This window comes from Cucumis melo, chromosome 12 (genome assembly GCF_025177605.1).
Source record: "Cucumis melo cultivar AY chromosome 12, USDA_Cmelo_AY_1.0, whole genome shotgun sequence".
Taxonomy (NCBI): domain Eukaryota; kingdom Viridiplantae; phylum Streptophyta; class Magnoliopsida; order Cucurbitales; family Cucurbitaceae; genus Cucumis; species Cucumis melo.
The window spans coordinates 8,116,085-8,139,506 of NC_066868.1; the positions used below are offsets into that span (position 1 = coordinate 8,116,085).

Sequence of the window (23,422 nt, forward strand, 5' to 3'; positions counted from 1 at the left end):
CTTTTGTGTTCACCGAAGACCAGTTTTGTCCTAAGTGTTCCTTTAGGTTCACCAAAGACCAAAGATGTTCCTACGGGATCACAGATTGTGCATGTTTAGGAACGTACCAGTTTAAGGGTACTACTTTATAAGACTCTAATAAGAAGTTAACAGACACCTAGCGGGACTGGTAGTAGGTTCCTTACTGAGTATATTTTTATACTCACTCTTTAAATGTTTAATTTTTCAAGCAAAGGTAGAGGTAGAGGTAAAGGAAAACTGGCGAATGACAATAAGTGACTGTGGCATGTCATAGGGAAACGTTTTGCTTTCCCCATTATGTTAATTAGTTTTGATTTCAGTATTTTTACTTTTTCATTTTTATTCTTTTAAAATTAGATAGGGCCCAAGTTAGGATTTTATTTTAAAGATTTATTTCTACATACATTAGTTTATTTATGATTTTTATGAGTACTTGAGGTTTTGATTATGAAAACTTTTTTTTTTACACATTTTGATTTAAGAAAGTTTTATTATCCTTTAAGTTGTAATGTCCTCAGCTCAGTATAAAGAGTTGATCGTTACACCCCCTTCAACCCACATTCAAAATTTCCATTTCAAAAACAAAAATCTATTTCTAAACAATATCATTAACGTAATTAATCATTCAAATCCTAAAACTAATTTAAGAAAAAAAAACCCTAAACTATCTAAATAAACCTAACATAAACTAAAATTAACGATTGTAAACTTACCTCAACTAGGAATGTGCGACGGCAGACGGCGGGAGAGAGACACAACAGGCTCACGACGGCAAGGGCAAAGGCTGGGCTTCTCTTCTCTTCAATTGTTGGCGGAATCGCTCTCCTCTAACTTCTCTCTTTCGTTTCGGTTCTGTGTTTCATAGAACTGAAACATCAATTTTATAGGGAAACTCCCGACGCAAGACGAAAATGTCGGGAGATCCCCTTACTCCCAACGTCATTTCCAACGAATAACTAATGGCGTCGGAAGATCTTCACGCTATTTTTGATGCACCAAAATAGCATCGGAAGACCCTCACGCTATTTCCGACGCACCAAAATAGCGTTGGGAGATCCCCACGCTATTCTCGACGCACCAAAATAGCGTTGGGAGATCACCCCTTACTCTCGACGCAGTCCCCGACGCCAAGTAGCATGTGTCGGGAATATTTGTCTGACAAAATTAATGTTAGATAATTCCGATTGATAGTTCCTGACGAGGCACGCGTGCGTCAGAATAAGTTGTTATTCCCGACGTTTTCTCCAACATCTATATCACAGCGTCGGGAAAAGGAGGTTCGCCCAACATGTAAAAATGTGCGTCGGGATATGGTATCTTTCTCAACGATTTTTCTTTCGATGTCTTTTTATGCGTCAGGAGAACCTCGATTTCTTGTACTTTCACAAAATATCTATAGATCTTACCATTTTCAATTTTGGGTTTGATTAAATTCTTGGTCCATTCAATTTTACTTTCAATTTATGGGATTTTATTATACAAAAATTTAGTGTATTTTATATCTAATACATTTGTTGATATTTAAAAAAAAGTTAGAACAAAAAATGTTCATAACCAACTAGACTTGAAGATAAATTTAGTAAGACATATATTACAGGAAATAAGAAAAGAATAATTAAAACACTTTATTAGGGTAATTAAACATTTGATTAGACTTTTTCCCGCAATTCAAGAGCCTCTAACTTTTTTCCCTTTGCACCACATGTTTCTCCATGTCCCTTTTCGTTTCTTCTTGAGCTTCTATCTGCTTACTTTTTAACTCTCAATCTTATTTCCAACACACTGTATTGCATATTATCTACTTTAAGATTATCTCTTACAAAATTAGAAAGATAAAATAATTAGCATTTGGGGTATGAGTAAAAAATTTAATTATGCTAGTTCGAAATCTCTCAAAACTTTGAAAATTTTACCTCTCGATGACATTTCTATTTACAAAAGACAACATTTCAAATTTGGTTATTATTATTATTATTCAAAATAGCTTAGATAACATTTAAAGTGTGCTTGGATTGACTTTTTAAGTATGTTTATATACATTTTTATAAACACTTAAAAACTCAATCCAAACATGCCTTTAATTTAGGGTTTGGGAAGGTAAATTATCCGATTTAAGAGAAATTACTTCCTTATCTATACAATAATATTTGTGTATTTAACCATATTTTTTTCTCATGTAAAACAAATCAAGAATATTAATAAAAATATTCAAGAATAGTGTTTAACAATTAGCATCAATATAGTTCAATCAGATTTCAAACAAATCATAACAAAATGTTGTTTATCACAAATTAAATATACTCCTTTATGTTATATATAATTGTGTTTTAGCACAACGAAAGTAAGGTATAAAAATTTGAATCTCCAAATTTTTTTATCTATCTGTTTTCACTTTTATTTATGAAATAGTTTTTATTAATGTTCTTTAACAATATGAAGATTACAATTGCTAACTTTTTTTCATTATTATATATTCAAACAACAATAAATGTACAATGTATTTTGTTAGGAAATGAGTGTAGAATGTTTGAATAATGGTAGGATCCCACAGAAGTAGTACGAACAAAATTTTCCGTTTAACATAAACTTTAAATTTTGTATGCAAATGAGAAACAATGTATTTGCAATCAAACAAAGACAATTATAAAATTATGTTTTCTAATTTGAATTTTCTACATTGTCAGGCCAAATATAGAACTTCACCAAACTTTGGTCTTCTTTTTAATCTAATTAATTCTAGTGGTCAATGGCAATTGATCAGGTCAACCCACTTAGTGCTTTTGTTACTGTAAATTTTACAAGTTGTTGTTAGAAGCTTTTCAATTCGAATTCTAATTTTATTATCAATTTATTAGCTTTTCAAAAGGTTTTCCACATTTTCTTTTTTTGTTTATTTTATCAATAATGCACTTTTAAGTCTCAGTTTGATAACTATTATTTTTTTTTTTTTTAAATTGTACTCTTATTTTTCTCACTATATTTTTTTTTATTATTGTTTTCTCTAAGAAGGTTATTTAAATTTGTAGTGAAATTTTAAAATCTATTTTTTTCTGTTGGATTTTATTAGTATCTCTAAAAGATAGACAATAATAAAATATAATTATGTTTATAAACTAAGTTTTTTATTATCAAATAATTTTTCTTTTCAGTTTTTATATTTTAACCTGGAAGAGTTAAATATACAAGTAAAAATCGTATTTACAATCAAATGGTTATTGAAAGCATCATCCTATACCATTTGATAATCATTTTAGTTTAGTTTTTTCGAATTTTGACATGAAAGAATTTTTATTATTTTAGTTTTTTTATTTAAGATCTTTTTTTTTTTTTTTTTTTTTTGCTTTTTTATAATTTTTAATCACAATTTTCATCTTTTCTAACTAAAATATTTAAAAAAATTTGCCAAATTTTAAAACAAAAGTTACCGTTCCGAACACTTCTTTTCTAAATTCACTTTTTTTAGAAAAAAATGTTTAATAAGCCTTAAAATTTACGACCTAATGGTTTTTGATAAACGAATGAGTTCTTGCTGAGGTAATTTTAAAACCAATTGAAAATGTAAAAAAGAAAAATTAAAATTCATATTTTCTAAATCAGTAGTTCTAATGAAAGGAAATAGATAATAAATTCTTACTATTAATTTATGTATCCTAATTTTTTATAGATAATAAATTTATCAACGTTATTTTCTAAAAACAACTAAAAAATTATTGTAAATGATAAACTAATAAAAATATTTATAAAATTTTAGATTTTAATAATACTGCTAGACTTGATTTAATGTCTACAAATGTATTGGCAGTTTATCGTGTTTATCATTTCTAGAATCTAAAAATTTAGTTATATTTCTTAAAAACACAAAAGAAAACCATGATGACTACTCGCAAAATAAATTTTAAATAATTATTTAGTTTATTAATTCTGAAGAAAAAAGGGGATGGAGTGATTACTTAAATTATTAGATAAGCATAACTTTAATTGATTTTATTTATTCATAGATTAAACGATCAAATCACGCATATTTTTATATTTATTATTTTATACGCGTTAAAGTGCTTTTCAAAATCTCTTTCTTTCATAAAAATATGCCTTTTAAAATAATAATTAATAGGCTATATTATAAAGAGCCCGAATTATTAAAATTTGCTCTTCAACTTTTTATCTTTGTATCAAAAATATCCAAACTTTTTAAATGTCCTTAAAACAACTCTCAAAATGGTTCAAAAGATATAGTTATCCTTAGTTTTGGATGGAAACCATTAAAATTTTGCTTCAAAAATATTCATAAACTATTAAGATGTTTCATAAATACCCTTAAACTTATACAAGATTTTCAAAAATGTTTCCATTAATCTAGTTTTTACACCAAATTTCTTAGCCCCAAAATAAAAACCAAAATTTTAAGTCAAGACTATAGTTCTAAATTTTCATTGATTCGATAACAATAGAAGAGGTAAATCAATATATTCATTACATAGTAGAAAAAACCACTAATCCCAAAAAATAAACATGAAATTGACGTTAATATAAATGTAATATAAATAATAGACATGTTTACGTATTTGAAAATAATAAAATATTTATTTTCTAATTTAAAAGAAGAATTTATCCCAATTTAAAATTATATTTTGAATTTGTTGTTTTTATAATTTTCCATAAATATCTATTAAAATCAAATTCTATAAAGTTGAGACTTCGGTACATCAATCAACATCCATATTTTAAACCGTGGTTATAAATAAAATTCTACATAATCTTACAATTAGTTTTTAAAAGATTCTCCTTAAAACATACTAAAACAATAACTAGCCAAATAAAAAAAAAATCTTAAAACGATAGATCTATCAAACCATCACTGTATGTTACTAGTCAAATATATTTTTTAAACTTTTTAACTTTTATGTATATTTTTTACACAAACATCAAAGTTGAGTAACTTTTTTGTTATTTGTCCTTATAAAAAAATACCCCAAAACTTCAAATTTTGTTTAAAAAATACACTTAAACTTTCAAAATTTTCAAAAACACTCTCAAACTTTCCAAAAGAGTTCAAAAGTACATTTACCGTTAGTTTTGGATGGAACCGATTAATGTTTTGTTTCAAAACTACCCCTCAACTCTATTGAAAAGTTTCAAAAATACCATTTGAACTAAAAAAAAAATTAAAAAACGACTCTCATAATTAGTATATGAACCAAAACCATTAATATCTCATTACAAAAGTAACATTAAATTGAAAATACTCTATCGTTAGTATGGTGATAAATTTATTTGAAGTTTTCTTGAGATCGAAAAGAATAAATTTAGAAACAAATTATATTGGTCTCTTTTGGTAGTAATGTGATTTAATTTTTTAGTTTTTCTATTTTAATTAAGCTTATAAACGTTAATTCCAACTCTAAATTTATTCAATTGTCAATTACTTTTTAGTAAAGACGGTTTTAGGCTCTCCTAAGACAAAGACTCACTCTCTGAAGAACTTGAGCTTCCCTCAAGTTTGTGAGACTCCTTTTCAAAGTGTTGTGTATCTTTGTGTTGAACAAAATCCCCTTTGAAAATGCACAACGATAACACAATAAGCAACCCTAACTTCTATAGCAATTGCACACTAAATGAAGGAAGATGTCGGTAGGAGAAAAAAAGGCAATCATTGATAAGGAAAGTATTTTGCATAATCAACATTTATGTAAGCCATCATTCTTTTTTCAAAATAACAGCAATACAATAACTGTAACGCCCAGCTTTTCTTTTCGTTTTTCTTTTATTTTATTTTTTTTTATTTCTTTTGTCTTGCTGGAATTAATAGGGGGAAACCCTTATTAAACTAAGGTTGGAATTTATTCTATTTTTTTTTTTTATTTATTAAAGGAGGATTTAATCAATTAATTAGTAGCAACTAATTTATAAGCTTGGAAAGGGTCAAGGGTGTTTCATTGAAGAGAGAGAGAAGAGAGATACTTTTGGAAATAAATAATAAAATAATAGAAAGGAAATTAGTTTCTCTCTTATTTAAAGAGCCTTGGAACCCGTGCTAATTTAATTCAAAAAAAAAGAGAGAAGAAAAGAGAAGGAGAGGAAACCCTAACTCCCAACCACGCCGCCGCCGCCGCCTGTCGTCCGCCTCAGGCCGCCGCGCCAGTCTCCCAGCCGTCGAGGGTCGGTTCACGCCAAGCCGCCGCACGCCGAGCAAACCGAAGCCACGCAGCCGTAAGCCGACGCCCTCGCCGAATCGAAGCCCCGAGCCGCGACGTCTCAGTCGGGAGTCGAAGCCGCAGCCGTGCCGCTCGTCTGCCGGGAAGCGGAAAAGCCGAAGCCGTCTCCCTCAGCCAGCCGTAGTACCGCGCCGCTTCTGAAAGCCGAAGCCGGAACTCGCCGCGCCGCTTCGATCGGAGGAGGATAGCTCAGCCACGCCGCACCGCTGAGATCCGACGCAGCGCAGCCGGATCGTTCGTCAGCCAGCCGCCGCGCCGACGGGAATCCAGCAGCTAAGCCTCGCGCGCCGCCAGCCGTCGAACCCGAACCCGGAGCCGCTCCGCATCCGCGCGCCCTAACCCGAAGCCGATTCCGCGTGCGAGCCGCGTCCGCGTGCGAGCCGCGTTCGCGTGTGAAGCCGCGCCGCGCGCTTCTGCGTAGCCGAGCCGCGTCTCCCCCTGTTGCAAGCCGAGCCGCACGCGTGAACCCCTGTGTCAAAGCCGAGCCGCGCCTGCGCCAAGCCGAGCCGGTCCCTGTCCTCTTCCAGCCGAGCCGCCAAGACCAATTTGGCTCCATCCACCTACATTTTGGTAACTTAATTAATTATTGTGGCATTTTCCCAGTAAGACTCCCTGGTCCGGACGTAAATTAAATTATTTTAGGACTAAGTTAAGTTATTTTTCCTAAGGGCGTCTTGGACCGAGTGACCGGTGCGGCGAGAGACTCTCTTCAGTAGGGACTCATCCACTGCAACCTTTTCTGGGGTAAGTTATTTCAACGTAGTCTTAACCGTTAATCGTTGGTGACCTAATTACGGACTTTGGCGTTATTAAATATTTAGGATCCCGTTGCTTGGAAAGCACACGTGTCTTGCGGTTAGGACTCGTCGGGTGAATCTCCAGGTAAGAGATTCCACTACTGGCTTCATGTTTAGAAGTGTGAGACTATGTATGCTCCAATTTCTCTCATGTTATGAATTAAACAGTACAATGCCTGAAATAAATGTTAGCATGATATAACTGATGATGTGATTAGACTTTAGCCCGTCATGTTTGGCGAGAGCTGTTGTGGCCATGCGGCGAATGTCGAGATGGAGAGTGTAGAGATGATTTATGTGATATGTTTCATACTGATGCCATGTGTATGTATACTGCAAGTAGGGTACCTGTTAGCTTAGTCTGTTAGAGTCGTACCTGCATGGGTGTCCTACGGGATCACCACCTATTGAGGACTGTGTGGTCCGACGGGACACCAGTCTAGCATGAGATAGATATGACTCGAGTGACTCGACGGGGTCCTCGCATCCCGACTGTCCTAGGTGTCCCCCGGGGCACCGAAGACCAGAGCTACGTTCCTACGGGAGCGCATGTTGCACGTGTTCGGGAACGTGCCAGAGATTGGGTACCAGTTTCAGGACTCTGACAGGAAGCTAACAGGCACCTAGTGGGACCAGTAGTGGGTCCCTTACTGAGTATTTTTTTTTACTCACTCTCTTCATTTTATGTTTTCAGGTAGAGGACGAGGCAAGGGCAAGGGCAAGCTGGCGAGCGACCCGAAGTGACCGTGGAGGGCCATAGGGACTACTGCTTCCGCTTATCCTTATTTTAGATTTTCGTAATTGAGTTTGAAACCTTTTCATTACTTGCCATCTTTTATGTAGATAGGGCCCGAGTAGGACATCAGAACGCATTTACACTTTTTGCATGGCTATCTTGTTTAACTTTTTCACAAATGGAATTTCTTAAACCGTATGCTTTTTAATAAATTTTATGACTTAAACCACTGGTTCTATATTGAGTAATGACTTCGATTCAGTATAAGGAGTTGGGTCGTTACAGTTGGTATCAGAGCCAAGTGTTTTAGGTTCTGTAGACTGACCTACGATGTAAGTCATTTCGTTTTGGTTTTACTTCACCCTATGGCTATACGGTCCTTCAGCACTCGCCAGGTATGCCTAAAGCCTTGCTAATGTTAAGATTACGATTTTGCCTGAATAGTCTAGATCTAGAGATAGGGCGTTAAGTTCTTGTGGTGAAAAGTTTGTTGGTGAATTTTAGGGAGAATGCCGCCACGTAGAGGTGCACGCCGAGGAGGTGGTAGGGGAGGCAGAGGTGCCGGTCGTGGCCAGCCGGAGGCGCCACCTGCTGCACCGGCAGTCGACCCAAATGCACCGGTCACCCAGGCGGATCTCGCCGCGATGGAGCGGCGCTATCAGGACATGCTGCAAGCTGCTTTGGCGCCTTTCCTAGCCGCCCAGCAGAACCAGGCCGCCCAGCAGAACCAGGCCGCCCAGCAGAACCAGGCCGCCCCTGCTCAGGCCCAAGCCGTTGTTCCTCCAGCCCCTGAGGAAGCTCCACCAGTACCAGTTCAACTGTCGGCCGAGGCGAAACACTTACGGGACTTTAGGAAGTATAATCCTAAGACCTTTGACGGATCTATGGACAACCCCACAAAGGCCCAAATGTGGTTGACGTCCATAGAGACTATTTTCCGGTACATGAAGTGCCCAGAAGACCAGAAGGTGCAGTGTGCAGTCTTCTTCTTGGAGGACCGAGGCACCGCCTGGTGGGAGACCGCTGAGAGAATGCTGGGGGGCGATGTCAGTAAGATAACTTGGGAGCAGTTCAAGGAGAACTTCTATGCTAAGTTCTTCTCTGCCAATGTGAAGCACGCCAAGCTGCAAGAGTTCCTAAACTTGGAGCAAGGCGACATGACGGTGGAGCAGTACGACGCCGAGTTCGATATGCTGTCCCGCTTTGCTCCCGATATGGTAAGGGATGAGGCTGCCAGGACGGAGAAATTCGTTAGAGGACTCAGGCTAGACATTCAGGGCATTGTCAGAGCTCTCCGCCCAGCCACGCATGCTGATGCACTACGTATAGCACTGGATTTGAGCCTGCCTGAGAGAGCCGATTCGTCTAAGGCTGCCGGCAGAGGGTCAGCCTTGGGACAAAAGAGAAAGGTTGAGACGCAGCCTGACGTAGCACCGCAGCGAACACTGAGATCAGGAGGTGTTTTCCAGAGACACCGACGGGAGCTGGCAGCAGCCGGGAGGACGCTGAGAGAGCTACCCGCTTGTACTACCTGTGGGAGAGTCCACGGAGGTCGTTGTTTGGCTGGAAGTGGAGTCTGTTTCAGATGTAGACAGCCGGGGCATACTGCTGATGTGTGTCCTCGGAAACCCTTTGAGACGACACCGCCCCAGCTTTCTGCGGCCCAGCAGGGGAGAGTTTTCGCCACTACCCGGCAGGAGGCCGAGCGAGCTGGCACAGTGGTGACAGGTACGCTCCCAATTTTGGGGCATTATGCTTTTGTGCTATTTGACTCTGGGTCATCCCACTCGTTTATATCCTCAGTTTTCGTTCAACATGTGGGTTTGGAGGTAGAACCCTTGGGTAGTGTTTTGTCGGTTTCTACTCCATCTGGGGAGGTCCTGTTGTCCAAAGAACAAATAAAGGCATGTCGGGTAGAGATAGCGAATCGTATGTTAGACGTGACCTTGCTAGTGTTAGACATGCAGGATTTTGATGTGATACTAGGCATGGATTGGCTGTCAGCCAACCATGCAAATATAGACTGTTTTGGCAAGGAAGTTATCTTCAACCCTCCCTCCGGGGCTAGTTTCAAATTCAGGGGGGCAGGCATGGTATGTATACCCAAGGTCATCTCAGCCATGAAGGCTAGTAAACTACTCAGCCAGGGTACTTGGGGCATCTTGGCAAGCGTAGTGGATATTAGAGAGCCAGAAGTTTCCCTATCTTCCGAACCAGTGGTGAGGGAGTACCCCGACGTTTTCCCAGACGAACTCCCAGGACTTCCGCCGCCCAGAGAAGTAGACTTCGCCATCGAGTTAGAGCCGGGCACTGCCCCTATCTCGAGGGCCCCTTACAGAATGGCTCCAGCCGAGCTAAAAGAGTTGAAGGTCCAGTTACAGGAGTTGCTGGACAAAGGCTTCATCCGGCCCAGTGTGTCACCTTGGGGAGCCCCAGTATTGTTCGTGAAGAAGAAGGATGGGTCGATGCGCCTTTGTATTGACTATCGAGAGCTGAACAAGGTGACAGTCAAAAACCGCTATCCCTTGCCCAGGATTGATGACTTGTTCGATCAGTTGCAGGGAGCCACTGTCTTTTCCAAGATCGACCTGCGATCGGGCTATCACCAGTTGAGAATTAGGGATGGTGACATTCCCAAGACGGCCTTTCGATCGAGGTACGGACATTATGAGTTCGTGGTGATGTCTTTCGGCTTGACTAACGCTCCTGCAGTGTTCATGGATTTGATGAACAGGGTGTTTAAGGAATTTCTAGACTCGTTCGTCATAGTCTTCATTGACGACATCCTGATTTACTCGAAAACCGAGGCTGAGCACGAGGAGCACTTGCACCAGGTGTTGGAGACTCTTCGAGCCAACCAGTTGTATGCCAAGTTCTCCAAGTGTGAATTCTGGTTAAAGAAGGTGACGTTTCTTGGCCACGTGGTTTCCAGTGAAGGAGTTTCAGTGGATCCCGCAAAGATTGAAGCGGTGACCAATTGGCCTCGACCGTCCACGGTTAGTGAAATTCGAAGTTTTCTGGGCTTGGCAGGTTACTATAGGAGGTTCGTGGAAGACTTCTCTCGTATAGCCAGCCCGTTGACCCAGTTGACCAGGAAGGGAACCCCTTTTGTATGGAGCCCAGCATGCGAGCGCAGCTTTCAGGAGCTTAAACAGAAGCTAGTGACTGCACCAGTCCTGACAGTGCCCGATGGTTCGGGAAACTTTGTGATCTATAGTGATGCCTCCAAGAAGGGACTGGGCTGTGTCCTGATGCAGCAAGGTAAGGTAGTTGCTTATGCCTCCCGCCAGTTGAAGGTTCATGAGCAGAACTACCCTACCCACGACTTGGAGTTGGCAGCTGTAATCTTTGCACTGAAGATATGGAGGCACTACCTGTACGGTGAGAAGATTCAGATTTACACCGACCATAAGAGCCTGAAGTATTTCTTCACTCAGAAGGAGTTGAATATGAGGCAGAGGAGGTGGCTCGAGCTGGTGAAAGACTACGACTGCGAGATCCTTTACCACCCAGGTAAAGCAAATGTAGTGGCTGACGCGCTGAGTAGGAAGGTTGCACATTCAGCAGCGCTAATCACCAAGCAGGCCCCCTTACTCAGGGATTTTGAGAGAGCCGAGATTGCAGTCTCAGTGGGTGAGGTTACCGCACAGTTGGCTCAGTTGTCAGTTCAGCCAACCTTGAGGCAAAAGATCATCGCTGCTCAATGGAATGATCCTTACTTGGCCGAGAAGCGTCGTATGGTGGAGACAGGGCAAGGTGAAGACTTCTCCATATCCGCTGACGATGGCCTTATGTTTGAGGGACGCTTGTGTGTACCGGAAGACAGCGCAGTTAAGACGGAGCTTTTGACCGAGGCTCACAGTTCCCCGTTTACCATGCACCCTGGAAGTACGAAGATGTATCAGGACTTAAGGAGTGTCTATTGGTGGAGGGGCATGAAGAGGGATGTGGCAGACTTTGTCAGTAGATGCTTGGTGTGCCAGCAGGTGAAGGCACCTAGGCAGCATCCAGCAGGGTTGCTGCAACCCCTGAGTGTGCCAGGGTGGAAGTGGGAGAGTGTGTCGATGGATTTTATTACGGGACTGCCCAAGACCCTAAAGGGCTACACGGTGATCTGGGTTGTGGTCGACAGACTCACGAAGTCGGCCCATTTCGTGCCAGGAAAATCCACTTACACTGCCAGTAAGTGGGGGCAGTTATACATGACAGAGATTGTGAGACTACATGGAGTACCCGTATCCATCATTTCAGACAGAGACGCTCGTTTCACATCGAAGTTCTGGAAGGGACTTCAACTTGCCTTAGGTACGAGGCTGGACTTCAGCACGGCATTCCACCCCCAGACCGATGGTCAGACAGAGAGATTGAACCAGATGTTGGAAGATATGCTGCGGGCCTGCGTGCTAGAGTTTTCAGGAAGTTGGGACTCCCGTCTGCATCTGATGGAGTTTGCCTATAACAACAGCTACCAGGCTACCATCGGTATGGCACCGTTCGAGGCTCTGTATGGCAAGTGCTGTAGATCCCCGGTCTGCTGGGGCGAGGTTGGAGAGCAGAGGATGCTAGGCCCCGAGTTAGTGCAGACTACCAACGCAGCCATACAGAAGATCCGAGCTCGTATGCTGACAGCACAGAGCAGACAGAAGAGTTATGCTGATGTACGACGTAAGGATCTCGAGTTCGAAGTAGGAGATATGGTCTTTCTGAAGGTTGCACCCATGAAGGGTGTTCTGAGGTTCGCGAAGAAGGGGAAGCTTAGTCCACGCTTCGTAGGGCCGTTCGAGATACTGGAGCGGATTGGCCCCGTGGCTTATCGCTTGGCGCTACCCCCATCCCTTGCTGCAGTGCACGACGTATTTCATATCTCCATGCTGAGGAAATATGTCGCAGACCCAACACACGTGGTGGACTTCGAGCCACTACAGTTTAGCGAGAACTTGAGCTACGAGGAGCAGCCTGTCGAGGTCTTGGCAAGGGAGGTTAAGAAGCTTCGCAGTCGAGAAATTCCACTGGTCAAGATCCTTTGGCAGAACCATGGAGTGGAAGAGGCCACATGGGAGAAAGAAGAGGACATGAGGGCCCAGTACCCCGAGCTGTTCGAGGATTAGAACTTTCGAGGACGAAAGTTTTTTAGGAGGGAAGATTGTAACGCCCAGCTTTTCTTTTCGTTTTTCTTTTATTTTATTTTTTTTTATTTCTTTTGTCTTGCTGGAATTAATAGGGGGAAACCCTTATTAAACTAAGGTTGGAATTTATTCTATTTTTTTTTTTTTATTTATTAAAGGAGGATTTAATCAATTAATTAGTAGCAACTAATTTATAAGCTTGGAAAGGGTCAAGGGTGTTTCATTGAAGAGAGAGAGAAGAGAGATACTTTTGGAAATAAATAATAAAATAATAGAAAGGAAATTAGTTTCTCTCTTATTTAAAGAGCCTTGGAACCCGTGCTAATTTAATTCAAAAAAAAAGAGAGAAGAAAAGAGAAGGAGAGGAAACCCTAACTCCCAACCACGCCGCCGCCGCCGCCTGTCGTCCGCCTCAGGCCGCCGCGCCAGTCTCCCAGCCGTCGAGGGTCGGTTCACGCCAAGCCGCCGCACGCCGAGCAAACCGAAGCCACGCAGCCGTAAGCCGATGCCCTCGCCGAATCGAAGCCCCGAGCCGCGACGTCTCAGTCGGGAGTCGAAGCCGCAGCCGTGCCGCTCGTCTGCCGGGAAGCGGAAAAGCCGAAGCCGTCTCCCTCAGCCAGCCGTAGTACCGCGCCGCTTCTGAAAGCCGAAGCCGGAACTCGCCGCGCCGCTTCGATCGGAGGAGGATAGCTCAGCCACGCCGCACCGCTGAGATCCGACGCAGCGCAGCCGGATCGTTCGTCAGCCAGCCGCCGCGCCGACGGGAATCCAGCAGCTAAGCCTCGCGCGCCGCCAGCCGTCGAACCCGAACCCGGAGCCGCTCCGCATCCGCGCGCCCTAACCCGAAGCCGATTCCGCGTGCGAGCCGCGTCCGCGTGCGAGCCGCGTTCGCGTGTGAAGCCGCGCCGCGCGCTTCTGCGTAGCCGAGCCGCGTCTCCCCCTGTTGCAAGCCGAGCCGCACGCGTGAACCCCTGTGTCAAAGCCGAGCCGCGCCTGCGCCAAGCCGAGCCGGTCCCTGTCCTCTTCCAGCCGAGCCGCCAAGACCAATTTGGCTCCATCCACCTACATTTTGGTAACTTAATTAATTATTGTGGCATTTTCCCAGTAAGACTCCCTGGTCCGGACGTAAATTAAATTATTTTAGGACTAAGTTAAGTTATTTTTCCTAAGGGCGTCTTGGACCGAGTGACCGGTGCGGCGAGAGACTCTCTTCAGTAGGGACTCATCCACTGCAACCTTTTCTGGGGTAAGTTATTTCAACGTAGTCTTAACCGTTAATCGTTGGTGACCTAATTACGGACTTTGGCGTTATTAAATATTTAGGATCCCGTTGCTTGGAAAGCACACGTGTCTTGCGGTTAGGACTCGTCGGGTGAATCTCCAGGTAAGAGATTCCACTACTGGCTTCATGTTTAGAAGTGTGAGACTATGTATGCTCCAATTTCTCTCATGTTATGAATTAAACAGTACAATGCCTGAAATAAATGTTAGCATGATATAACTGATGATGTGATTAGACTTTAGCCCGTCATGTTTGGCGAGAGCTGTTGTGGCCATGCGGCGAATGTCGAGATGGAGAGTGTAGAGATGATTTATGTGATATGTTTCATACTGATGCCATGTGTATGTATACTGCAAGTAGGGTACCTGTTAGCTTAGTCTGTTAGAGTCGTACCTGCATGGGTGTCCTACGGGATCACCACCTATTGAGGACTGTGTGGTCCGACGGGACACCAGTCTAGCATGAGATAGATATGACTCGAGTGACTCGACGGGGTCCTCGCATCCCGACTGTCCTAGGTGTCCCCCGGGGCACCGAAGACCAGAGCTACGTTCCTACGGGAGCGCATGTTGCACGTGTTCGGGAACGTGCCAGAGATTGGGTACCAGTTTCAGGACTCTGACAGGAAGCTAACAGGCACCTAGTGGGACCAGTAGTGGGTCCCTTACTGAGTATTTTTTTTTACTCACTCTCTTCATTTTATGTTTTCAGGTAGAGGACGAGGCAAGGGCAAGGGCAAGCTGGCGAGCGACCCGAAGTGACCGTGGAGGGCCATAGGGACTACTGCTTCCGCTTATCCTTATTTTAGATTTTCGTAATTGAGTTTGAAACCTTTTCATTACTTGCCATCTTTTATGTAGATAGGGCCCGAGTAGGACATCAGAACGCATTTACACTTTTTGCATGGCTATCTTGTTTAACTTTTTCACAAATGGAATTTCTTAAACCGTATGCTTTTTAATAAATTTTATGACTTAAACCACTGGTTCTATATTGAGTAATGACTTCGATTCAGTATAAGGAGTTGGGTCGTTACAATAACATTTTTGATATCTGTAACCATAAAAAATATTGTCAATCTCATAGAACCTTATAACTTCAAATAAACTTATCACTATACTAAGAAGATAGATATATTTTTAATTTAAAGTTATTTTTGCAACGAGATATTAGTGGTTTCAATTTATACCCTAATCATGAGAGTAGTTTTTTTTTTTTTTTTTTTTACTCTTTTCAAGTTCAAGGGTATTTTTAAAACCTTTTCATAATCCAAGGATATTTTGAAACAAAACTTTAATGATTTCTAAAAAAAATTGGTATTTTATTAAGCATTTTTCAACACAAGATACAAAGTTGTGAAGTTGAGGTAATTTTTTTTTTCTTTTTGTACATTCTAATATAATTATGATAATGCATCTTGACTCATCTTCTAATCAAAATAATCCTCATTTTCATTTATTTATTCAAATTAGAAAAAAAATAAAATAAAAGAAAAACCAACTCTTTTTCATCATCTTCCACTGAAACAACCTAACCAAATTAAAAACCAACATGAACACTTTTTTTCTTCTTCTTCGCATTCAAATTCGCCAAAACTAAAGTTTGGTTAAAACCCATTTTCAAGAACTTGCTAATTCATTTCTATACGTTTCAATCTGTATATAAAAAAGTCAAACACTTTTCTTCTTCTTTTTGGTGTTGTTTGATAGTATTTTAAGGCTTATTTTGATGCATTTTTGTGTTTAATTTCAAGCTGTGGATTTCTTTTTTTCTCCAGACTTCATTTTGGCTTTGGATTGTTTGCTGAAGAAGATATCTTTTCTTTATTCTTTTGCTTTAACTTCAAGTTTTTTTTGTAAGTATTATTATTTTTTTTTTTTACTTCTTTTTTCGTTTTCTGTTTTTTTTTTTCTTTTGGCCATCTTCTTCTTCCTTTGGTTGCTTTCGCAATTAGATCTGCCTTGAAATATGGCGTTTTGACCATTTTTTTCACTTTTGAATTAAAAAGATTTTCTTAGGTGGTTGATTATTTTAATTTAGAGATTTGAGTTATGAATTTAGTTTATGAATTTCAAACTAAGGATTATTTTCCAATTTTCCAATGTAAAGGATGAAATAATCAAAATTTTAATCTCGAAATTGACCGTACACATTTATGCCAATTGAGTTATTTTCGTATTTAATAAAATGTTTTAGTTTCTTTAGTATATTATTGCAAGGAAAAGAGGAAAATATATGAGGTTGGTAATTCTTTTAGTTTTTATCATTTTTTTAATATTTTAAATACTAAGTTTAGTAGGTTTACCCTTCTAAAACATTGAACCGTGAAATAGAGGTTGATGACTCTTGTATAAGGAAATTTTAAATTATAAGGTTAATCAAAGTATAAATTCACATCGGAATTCATTTTTACATTTTTTTTTAATTATAAACTAGCTTTTTAATAATTAATACGTTTAAATAATAAGTACTAAATTCTTACTTTCTCTAAATTATATAAAAACTATCATTGTAATTTAAACAAAGATTAATATTTTATAAAACTTCATATACTTTACATTTACGAGTCTTATACAATTCAATAATTTAAAACGGTAACATTTAGCTCTTTTACGAGTTTTTTACAATTCAATAATTTAGAACGGTGACATTTAGCTCTTTCAGTATACCTCAACCTAAAGCATAGGTCCTCAACCAACCGGTTAAAAGTTCATCACCCCACTTCTACCTACAGTTGAACAAAAAAACAAAAGATAGGATGAAACTCCTTTGGCGGGTAAAGATATTTTAAATTACTTTCTAGAGAGAGAGAGAGAAAAGAGTAGAGAAGTGCCAAAACGCAGGGGAGATGGCCATCTTCTAAGGCTTCAAATCCGGGGCCTTGTATTTAAAGTGTTGTTTATCTTCAAGGCTTTTCACATTGTAAGACAAAAAGGCATTGAGGGTAATGTGTTTCTTCACACTGTTTGTTATAGAAAAACTCTAATACTATTGTTTTAAGTGTCAACCCCCATGTGATATTGATTGCATTTCTTCAGATACAAACTCTCTTTTTATCATATCTCACACCTTTCTTTTCTCTTTTATACACTAACTCAAAACTTTCTGCTCTTTTTAAGTCTCCTAATTCCTCCCCTCTCTCTTCTGATTCATCTCTCAACTTCCTTCACAGAACCCCTTTCTCATTCCAATTTCTCTGTCACAGAATTTCTCAGCTGGAAGTTATAGTTTTCACCCCGCTTCAGAAAGTTTTAAGGTGAAAATTTTATATTTTTCTTACCTTCGTCTGAGTATCATTTCAAAAGGACATGTCTCATGTGTGGTTGTGTGACTTGTGTTGGTTTTTCAGGTTGTGTCGAGATGAAGATGGGTAAATTTCGAAATTCCGCAATGGGAAACGGGGATTGTTTAGAAGGGATGATCAATGATTACGTCGGAGGGAAGGGAAAGCTAAGACCCCAAAGAAGTTCTTCAACAAAGATTGTTGCTGGTCTCACATGTCTTCAGTTTGCCTTTGCATTATATGCAACGTTTCTTTTGTATTATGTCAGTCCTGCAATAGACTTGAGAACCAAGCCGGATTTCTCTTGGGCTACAAGAATTGCTCAACAATGGACACAGTTCGTAATACCCCCACATGTTGTGGGTCGATACCAAGAACCGACTTCTATGATGATGCAAGCAGAATTAAGACCGATCACTCCTGAGGAAGCTTGTGAGAACGAGAAGATTGATTTTGAACAAAAGAAGTCCAACGATGGGCAGATGATAAAGTTGAAAACAGAGCTTTATAACGAGATTCTAGATTTTCAAAGCAAAAGCTTTGGAACTGAAACTCTTCCTCAGCTAATGGCAATGAAATCTAAGTGGGATTTGAAAGGGCCAAAGAAGCCAAAAGTTACAGTGATCTTGAACCATTTCAAGAGAAAAACTTTGTGTGCACAGCTGAATTCTTTGCTTCATCAAACCCTTCCTTTCCACCATGTTTGGGTGCTTGCATTTGGGAGTCCAAATGAGCTCTCTTTGAAAAGAATTGTAGATAGCTATAACAACTCGAAAATTAGCTTCATTAGCTCAAGCTATGACTTCAAGTACTACGGAAGGTTCCAAATGGCCTTACAAACCGAAGCCGATTTAGTATATATTCTTGATGATGATATGATTCCTGGTCGTAAAATGCTACAGATTTTATCTCATGTAGCAGGGACTGACAAGTACAAGAATGCAGTTTTAGGTAGCATAGGAAGAATTTTACCATTTCGACAGAAGGATTTCACGTTCCCGAGTTATCGAAAGTTCCGTTCCAAGGAGGCAGGGCTTTACTTGCCTGATCCTGCTTATGACATCACCGTCAATAAAATTGTGCAGGTCGACTTTCTCTCTAGCTCTTGGTTCTTATCCGCAGAGCTAGTGAAGACACTTTTCATTGAAACCCCTTTCACCTTTGCAACTGGAGAAGATCTTCATCTAAGGTAACTTACTCCATTTACGTTACTGCCTTCTTCATTCCCTATAGTTTGAAAATGAACTAGGTCATAACATAAAGTAATGAAGGAAAGCATTAAAAAATTACAATAGTGGAGGAAAACAATAAAGAAATCATGCACTATTTCAAAGAATTTTGTAGTATAAGAGAAATCATGCCTTGCTCATATTTTTATATCTCCTAATTTGTTTGTATTATGTCACTATTCTAATTAAATTAGGAACATGTGAGATGGAAAACTCAGAATCTCTCGGTGCCTTTTCTTTATAAAACTAGCATTCCCCTAGAGAATATTTCAATCATGCAATTCATGTGCGAAGCTTACATGGACTCCAAAATAAAGATAACCAATTACAACATTTCAAAAACTAGTAACTCATTTTTTTTTTGGTACAATATGTGCAACAAACACAACACTAGAATAGAAATTATAGAAATTTTCCATACTGTAACAAAGCTTCCTTTGTATGAAGCATTATTTATCAGATTTTCATTTCACATGTCCTGCAAGTTCTGGTAAGCTAATTATTTTGATCCAAAACTATGCAGCTATCAGCTTCAAAAGTATAGAAATGCTGGCTCATTTGTTCTTCCTGTAGACCCAAAAGACAAAGAAACATGGGGAGACAGTGAACACAGACTGGCTTATGTGTCCGAGACAACTGTGATATTCAAGGACATTGTTCAAGTTCGAGACGATCAATGGTGGAAAGCACTGTCTACGGGTTATGTCACACAATGGGCAGCTATGCATCCTCAAAAGATAGATGCTTTATTTTATGCTCATTCTGTTGATGAAGCTAAAGCACTAGCACCACTTCTTGAAAAGTTTAGGTCCACTGTCGGCAAGAAGGCTTATATCGTAGTGTCGGGCGGCAGATTTTGCCCGTGTGAAGATGTAACAGATGCTCTTAAATGGCCAAAGTTGGTTTGTAAAGAACGGAGGTTCAAGATATTTGACTTAGCTATTGGGGCTCTCTCTGGACTATCAAATTCTGAGGTTCCTGTGGTGCAAGCAGTGTATGCTAGTATGAAGGGATTGATCAAAATACACAATCCTAGCGTCATCATCACTGTGGCCGATATTGATCCTAACGTGAAGAAAGCTCTAAAAATGGCATCAGAAGCTAACTTGAATGGTACAACACTGATTCTTTTACCAAGGCCTTCCATTTCGAAAGTTCTTTGGATGGCTGATCTTCGATCAACAGCACTTCCAAGTAAGAATGATATGATGCTTCTTAATTTCCTTTTCTCCATGTCTCCTAATGGAAACTCTTATCATGCAATAACGAAACCCTAATTCTGTTTTTTTCTTTCAGATTGGAACAAGATGAAAATTTCGATCAACATTATCACACAAAACCGTGTCAGCTCGTTAACAAGGCTTCTCAAATCACTAAAAGATGCATATTACTTAGGGGATGAGATACCTATCAGCTTCAACATGGACAGTAAAGTAGACGAGAAAACTATAAAATTAGTAAGCTCCTTTGAGTGGCCCCATGGTCCTAAAAGCCTCAGAAGGAGAATCATCCAAGGAGGGCTAATCCGAGCAGTAAGCGAGAGTTGGTATCCTGCTTCAGACGATGATTATGGACTGCTACTTGAAGACGATATTGAAGTCTCTCCATACTACTACCTATGGATCAAATATGCTCTCCTAGCGTACCACTATGATCCACAAATATCTCTCCCGGAGCTATCATCAATCTCCCTCTACACACCTCGACTAGTCGAAGTGGTAAAAGAAAGACCTAAATGGAATGCAACAGAGTTCTTCAAGCGGATTCATCCAAATACACCGTACCTCCATCAGCTCCCTTGTAGTTGGGGAGCAGTTTTCTTTCCCAAACATTGGAGGGAGTTTTACGTTTACATGAACTCGAGGTTCACAGAAAATGCTAAAGAGAATCCAGTTCAAATCCCTAAATCTAGAACAAATGGTTGGCAAGCATCATGGAAGAAGTTCCTAATCGACATGATGTACTTAAGAGGCTACGTAAGTCTCTACCCTAACTTCCCAAATCAAGCCAGTTTTTCAACAAACCACATGGAACCAGGGGCTCACATAAGTGCTAAAAACAATGTCGTGAAGCACAATAAGGAAGATTTTGAGGTTCCTTTATTGAAAGAAAACTTTGTGAATTATTTACCCAATGGGAAATTGCCAGCAGCTTCGAGATTGCCATCATTGAACCTATTCAATCAACCAGTGTCATTGAAGGGCCTCAAGTCCGCTGGAGCCAAGCTAGGGCAAGATGTGCTGAAATGCGAAGTTTCTGAGATTGTAATAGTGAATCATGGGACTGGTTTGCCTTCACACTGTGCAAAATTTTGATTTGTTCTTGATGATTCTTTGCTTCTTTCCAACCATTCATTGTCTGTAAGAGATTTGTTGAACTTCATCTCTTGTCTGTAATTTGGTCAATATGATACAATCGAATTAATAAGAAAAGCATTCAATTTCAAGGAGTGAAGATGTAATGGGAGGTGGAATTTGGTCGTAATCGTCCTAGTCCCACAATCAAGAACAAACATCAAGATAAATTTATAACCTAATAGAGATGTGAAAATTACTTCTGCCCTTCCAAACAAACAACACAAGATCGAAATCAGAAGCAAAAAAGCAGCAACATTGTCCTAAGATTGTCCATTCCCACGACATGGAGCAAAAATTTTCACCATAAGAAGACCACTCGTCAAAATAAATCGTAATTATTATAGTATATATAAAAGTCTAGAATGTGAAAAGTTCAATGTCAATAATTTTTCATTTATGCACTATATTTTTAATTAATTATACTTAATTTAATTAGTGAAATTAAAATATAGGAGGTGAAGATTGGAAATGCAAATAGTTTTTTATTTACATTTTAGAAATTAGTTACAAATTAAATATCTTATTAATTTCAATTAACAATACAAATTTAAGAACTTGAAATTAAAAAAATTTTGTTCCTTAATTTTTTTTCTACCAACGTTGTTATTGGAAAATTTAGATCCATCTAATAGATTGTGTAATGCGACAAGATTGGTATGTCGATCATTTAGAAAAAATATTATACATGCTGAAATAGCAAGTGGTGATCATGTAGAAATAGGTTTTTTTTCCATGAATACCATTAAACCTACCAAATGACGATGGATATCTATTCAAGTTCAAGAGAAAACAATTTCTCAATTTATTTATGCTTTACAATGACAATTAACAAAGCACCCGAACAAACAATTCCTAATGTTGGAATATATTTTCCTAAAAAATGTTTTTTTCTCGTGAACAACTTTATGTTGTATTATCTAGATGAATTTCAGTAAATACAACAAAAGTTTGGATCAAGGCAATAGGTGACAATAAGTTACCTTAGAATTATACAAAAAATATTGTTTATAAAGAAATTATTTTTTGATATATGCAAGTCTTACATTTAAATTTTTATATTTTAATCTAATTATTGTAACTTTTTTCTCATGTACATCTAATTCTATTACATTTTGAATTTCGTACTTTTAAAAGAACTAGGTTTTTTTATTTTTTATTACTGCTTTTGTAATTAAGTATGTTTTTGATATGAAGATGAAGGATGTGTTTACCAATATAGTGGGATCTTATAATTGAGGTATCGAAGGAAAAAATTGTCTTCTCTATTTGTATTATTTCAATAATATAATTTCATATAAATTTAATTATTAATTTCAAAACAATAACTAATTATAATTCTCGAGAAATTTGTTAAATAATTATACTTCTTGAATAGGATAGAAATACCTAAAATATATAGAATTAGCACAAATGCCCAAATAATAATCAAGCTAATGTCGATGTCCAAAATTCCAATTCATTTAAACATTTGGTATGTAATTGATACATATAAAAAGAAAACCTACTCATCAATCTAAAGTTTGATTGAATAGATTGTTTCATAGTTATACTATCAAATTCTTTATATCTTTTAACTCATTTGATTTATATACACGCGTATAACTAGTCTTAAGTAAGAGGTCTCTCAAGAATAAAGCTGAAAAATATATTTCAAAAAATCATGAGTAAATAGATATAGTTTCATACTATTTGTGTAATTAATTACTCTCTTTTTATTTAGTCAAGTAAAATGAAAAGTTAATGTGCATAGCACGTGTTACCCACTAGTATTTACCGACCTTTCAGCCACCACAACATTCTTTTTTCTTGTTGCAATTATACTTAAAAAATTTAAACCCCCAAATTTTAATCAAAATTGTGATCTATTTTCACTTTTACTTATATAACAGTATATGTGAATTTTCTATATTATTGAATAAATCAAAATATATAATTAAGAATAATTTACATAAATGTAACAAAACTAAAAATTATTTACGATGCGTGTAACAAAAAACAAAAGTTTATGGAATCGATAAAAATATTTCGAGAAATTTTCATAAATATAACAAATCGGTAAAATATTTACGACGCGTGTAACAAAGTTCATGAAATTAACCATTTTTAAATATTCTAGGTTTTCCCTTCCCTTTGTTGGTCTTTCTTCTCCATCTTTCTTCTCTTCTTCGTCTACAAATTTTTTTCCTTTCTTTCCATTGTCTTTCTTTTTTCCAAATTGTTATTTAGTTTAAGATTGTGTATCAAACATAAAATATTTATTTTTTTCAAATTTTTATTTGGTTGTTCAAGATTGTGTACTAAATATAAAAGACTTGAAAAAATCATCATTTAGATTTGGATAGCCAAATATAAACGATCATGTACAAAAAAAAAATGATC

At 38.5% G+C, this 23,422-nt stretch overlaps 1 protein-coding gene and 1 long non-coding RNA gene across 3 annotated transcripts; one reads left to right on the forward strand and one right to left on the reverse strand.

Moving 5' to 3' along the window:
• Positions 1 to 16,689: 16,689 nt before the first annotated feature.
• On the reverse strand, positions 16,690 to 21,347 carry LOC127144205 (uncharacterized). Of its 2 annotated transcripts, none has more exons than XR_007815773.1 (3): positions 21,241 to 21,347; positions 20,817 to 21,076; positions 16,690 to 18,684 (listed from the first exon to the last, which is right to left on the reverse strand). It is a non-coding gene; the product is annotated as an uncharacterized LOC127144205 (long non-coding RNA). The 2 variants fall into 2 exon arrangements; XR_007815772.1 differs by having other exon boundaries at positions 21,219 to 21,322.
• Positions 17,490 to 21,001, forward strand: LOC103501011 (uncharacterized). The gene is made up of 3 exons (XM_008464490.2): positions 17,490 to 18,646; positions 19,210 to 19,880; positions 19,983 to 21,001. Exons 1-3 carry the CDS (start codon positions 17,490 to 17,492, stop codon positions 20,999 to 21,001), a joined length of 2,847 nt encoding a protein of 948 aa, XP_008462712.2.
• Positions 21,348 to 23,422: the final 2,075 nt, after the last annotated feature.

Coding starts and splice junctions, on each gene's coding strand:
- LOC103501011 (XM_008464490.2), top strand. CDS start 17,490: ATGTGTGGTTGTGTGACTTGTGTTGGTTTTTCAGGTTGTGTCGAGATG. Junction 18,647..19,209: donor GGAGAAGATCTTCATCTAAG/GTAACTTACTCC, acceptor AAAACTATGCAG/CTATCAGCTTCAAAAGTATA. Junction 19,881..19,982: donor TCGATCAACAGCACTTCCAA/GTAAGAATGATA, acceptor TTTTTCTTTCAG/ATTGGAACAAGATGAAAATT.